This window comes from Charadrius vociferus, unplaced genomic scaffold (assembly GCF_000708025.1).
Source record: "Charadrius vociferus isolate BGI_N301 unplaced genomic scaffold, ASM70802v2 scaffold478, whole genome shotgun sequence".
Lineage (NCBI taxonomy): Eukaryota > Metazoa > Chordata > Aves > Charadriiformes > Charadriidae > Charadrius > Charadrius vociferus.
Genome location: NW_009650063.1, coordinates 1,172,669 through 1,177,071, shown reverse-complemented (window position 1 = coordinate 1,177,071; position 4,403 = coordinate 1,172,669). Strand labels below are relative to the sequence as shown.

Genomic DNA, 4,403 nt, shown 5'->3' with positions numbered 1-4,403 from the left:
TGGGTATTTAACCCATTGGATTATTAGGGAATGAAACTTTTTTTTTTTCAGTCTGAGCACTTCCTGCTGCTCCTGACTTACAAAGTTGGGCCCTAAAATATTAAATATTACTGGAACTGTCACCACAGAGAACTTGCTGCAGAGGAGACCTTGCTAACAAGTGTGTTTTCTTGGCTAACGTGGACAGAAATTTATTAATCCTAGTTGTTTTCCATGTTGTGGTAGGTACCCATACATTAAGAATACATTTACACAGTAAAATGCTGAGCTGTGCGCTCTTAGTACACTAGTTCCAGGAGCAGAAGCAATGTTGCAGCTTTAATGTAATACTGTCTGGATTCATTTACCCTTTTTCTCAAGACCTCCTGTGTACGGCAGTGTACTGTCAGATAAGTAATAATCTCTGTCCTGGAATGCTTACAGAATATATAGGGGAAAAAAGGTGGACAAAAGGAGGGAGAAGGGAAGTGCATTTCCATTGCCTGAGTAGAGTTCTAAAATGCAGATTTGCAAAGGATGATAGAGCATCTGTGTTTGGAGCTGAGAGATTGGGGTTCAGTTCCCACTTCTAACCAAAACATGTTATAGGCTATTGCCTGTGTATTTTAATAGGTCAGTTCTATACAGTAGGATTATTTTATTTTTAAGTGGTAATAAAAGAATCTGGTCCAGGAAATGTCCAATCATAGTTAGAGATAGGTCAAAATGGACAAAAAAATATTTTTCTGGTATGAAGAGCTGGAAATCAATTGGGAACTGAAAACCTTCAGCACCTTAGGAGGATGCCAGTCAAGTGTCCATCCTTCATTTTGACTAAAACAAAAATGTAAGATTTGTTTGTTATTTAAATATATGAAGACTAGAGAGGAGTGAAGGGAGAAAAGGATAATTGATTGGATTTATTTAACCATAAATCAGATTTCATTTGAAGCAAAAGAAAGATGTATTGATTCTAAAGCTCAAGGTAATAAAAACTCATGCTGCTGTCCCAGGACTAGAGGTTAGCCAATCATGCTGGTTTTATTATATTAATTCAACAATGAGGTATTGTTTTAAAGCAGCTTGCTCACAAGCCATTTTGATAGGAATCCAAAGCATGTTTCAGAAACTGTCAACAGCATTCCACAGAAACACAATGGACGTTTGTTTTGAAAATTCAGTCAGCCACTTTCAAACAGTACTAATCCCATTAATTTAAAACAGGAAGATGGAATATCTTGTATGTCAGAGATCCTTCTTGTCCATCTTAATTATGTAGAGAATAAAGCAGTTGTGATTTGAATGTGGCACATCATATTACTAGGCAGCATGCGGTGTATTACCCAACAGTTCATTCATGATCCCAATTGTTAGCATATCCTGTATCTATTTGACCTTAGCAGCCTGATAAGTTACCAAAAATTGAGTGTTGTCAGACAGTAAGTAAGTGCCTACCTATGAAAGAGTTTGAGGAACTTTCAAGCTGAAACAAATATATCCTTGAATAGGAATTGGAGTGCTGAGTCACATAGGTAATTTTCTTACACAAATGCAGTTGTAGTTTGCACAAAAACTGTAATGTGGAGAAAGGAAAACAGACATGCTCACAGCTTTAAAGACCACTTTAGAACCTTGATTATCGTCGTGCACAAAGCTGGAAGTAAAATGGGATACTGTTACAGGTGTTCTCTGCGAGTTTCTGTTCTTGCAGTGAATGCTCGAGATCACTTCTGATCATTAACGTGTTTGTTCGTTCCTCACTCACAAGGTTAATGTCTCCTAGCAAAGATGATGGATGATGATAAAAACAGAAAACCAATTGCATTATAAAGGAATGTATTCTCTACTAGATGCTTGACTTTTGTGAAGATGGCTCTTGTTTTTAATTTTGTGAAGCACAGCTGCAGTCATTTCTATGACGCTATGAAATATTCAGTTAAACTGGAGGTCGGAGAAGTGTGTTTACAAACTGTACTTCTTGAAGTAAATAAGGAAATACTAGAACGAAATAGCTCTTTATCTCTAAGTGTGGGGGCTTTTTTTGTTTTGTTATTTTCAAGTTACAGTTTTTAAAATAACTGATAGTCCAGGAATTTAATAAATTGTCCCATGTATGACATATGGTATTAGTTATCCAGAGATTTTGTGAATAAAAGAGAGCCTGGTGACTGGCTGAGCGGAACAGCTGTTCTAGACTGTTAATGCTTAGGATTACAGTGGACGAGAGGGAAGCTGAGACAAGAATGGAGCTGGTTATGTTTCTTCTTGGCACTGATCAGCCTTGCAGAGAAGCTTGACTGTCTGCCCACGTCATGATGTGGGTCGGGGCAGAGGAATACTACTACTAATAAATTCTGAGTCTGTAAGGATGGCAAACAGTTAATAGTATAAAAGGTGCATCCAAAAGCTGCTTCTGTGCTGCAGAAAGTTGTGGCAGGGATGGGAATTTTGACAGTGTTGTCAGCAGTACTGTGATACTCCTGGTAGTGTGTGTAGGAGTCTTTAGTGCTCTGTGCCCCATCTGTCTTTAAGACTGGATCAGCGAGAATTGCTTGTGGAGTCTCTGCCTCTGGTAAGGCCCCAGTAGTTTAGCTGAGGTGGTTTTAAAGTCAAGAGAAGCATTTTTTTCATGCAATTCCTTGATGTCAGCAAAACACTGCGGCACTGTGTATGTGTTAGCTTGACATTTTTTGCCAAGGATTAAGTAGTATTTCAATGGTGACTTCAATGTCCTTTTCCCTCTTTGCATGTCTGTTATGGGAAATGGTGTCTGTTATCTCTTCCCCTTTTGTTCTCTAGCTATGCTCCTTCCTGAAGCAGAACAGCAGAGATGTTAGTATTATTTTCTGTATCCAGTATTAATTTTCTCTTTCTGCAGAATTGACCAAAAAATGTCTGGAGGCCAGAGCGGGTATGAACTATGTGAGGCCAAAGCCATCCTGAGTGAACTGAAGGCCATCAGAAAGGCGATAAGTTCAGGGGAGAGAGAAAAACAAGATTTAATGAAGGTATTTTGAACAGTTGACATAAATTTGGTGTGAATTTGTTTTAACATGAGTAACTTTCCTGATTATAAATACTTGGCATTTTATACTTTTTAATGGATTCTCAAAACTCCTTGAGACAAATCTAGTATTAAAATCAATTTTCAGATGCAGAAACTGAAGCCTGTGACTTTCCTAATTCAAAAAGCTATTATATGTCAGTCAGAGAATATAGATTTCTGAACTTGCATATAAGGTACAATGCAGATGTTACCTCTAAGCCACAGTTTAAAATGTTAAGCAGACAAAATTGAGAGATGTGGTTTTGAGACGTTTTGTAACTCAGTGAAAGTTTTCCGAATCTAAATTGCCCTATTTCCTTTTCTGAACGCAGATATCAGCCAAGTATTTAACTGGTCAGCAAGTTAAAAACAAAACAAAACAAACAAAAAACCCCAGCCAAATCCAAAAGGTAGACAAAACCACATGGGTAGTTTTTATATTGTCACAGGTGTTGGTCAACCTTTGTGTCACCTACCAACAGCTTGGTTAAAAGGATAGTTTGCTTAATATGAAGTAAACCCAAAATTTTTATATTGGAGTCTTTTATGTAAACATCTTTTGGAGATAAACTGGTATAAACATGGTAAAGTGTAAAGGAACTTTCACACCACCTCCTTCTCTGTTTCCTGGACAGAGTCTTGCAAAGCTGAGAGAGAAATTCAGTCTTGACCAGACCATTGGGACATCTGAACCAGACTTGAGTTCCAGCTCTGTAAACTCCCAGCTGTGTTTTTCTAGACAAACTCTGGATACAGGGTCTCAGACTGACATTTCTGGTGAGGTGAGCTTTTTTCCATTTTGTCAAATGTAAAGAGAACTTGAATCAGAATGCTGCGGTTAACGGAATTGGAATCAAATCGTTGTTTACTGTTGCTGATAGGTGTACGTATATACATATTGAAGAGAGAATTACTTAGAATCAGTTACCTGGGGTTTTTCCCTTAAATTTTAAATCAAGATACAGATGAATTTTACATGTTTGGCATGAAGCATTTATGACAATTTGATTTAGAATCATAGAATCATAGAATGGTTTAGGTTGGAAAGGACCTTGAACATCATCGAGTTTCAACCTCCCTGCCATGGGCAGGGACACCTCCCACCAGCCCAGGTTGCCCAAGGCCACGTCCAGCCTGGCCTTTAACACCTCCAGGGATGGGGCCTCAACAACCTCTCTGGGCAACCTGGGACAGTGCCTTACCACCCTCAAAGTGAAAAACTTCTTCCTAATGTTTAATCTAAACCTGCCCTCTTCCAGCTTATAGCCATTCCCCCTCGTCATGTCACTACATGCCCCAGTAAAAAGTCCCTCCCCAGCTCTCCTGTAGGCCCCCTTTAGGTACTGGAAGGCCGCAATAAGATCTCCCCGGAGCCTTC

At 38.8% G+C, this 4,403-nt stretch overlaps 1 protein-coding gene across 1 annotated transcript in view; it reads left to right on the top strand.

Moving 5' to 3' along the window:
* WWC2 (WW and C2 domain containing 2) overlaps window positions 1–4,403 on the top strand; it is a 69,103-nt gene that overhangs the window by 21,094 nt on the left and 43,606 nt on the right. The window contains exons 5-6 of the mRNA XM_009891786.1: window positions 2,858–2,987; window positions 3,661–3,807. Coding sequence (XP_009890088.1) covers window positions 2,858–2,987; window positions 3,661–3,807 — 277 coding nt within the window. The remainder of the gene's footprint in view (window positions 1–2,857; window positions 2,988–3,660; window positions 3,808–4,403) is intronic.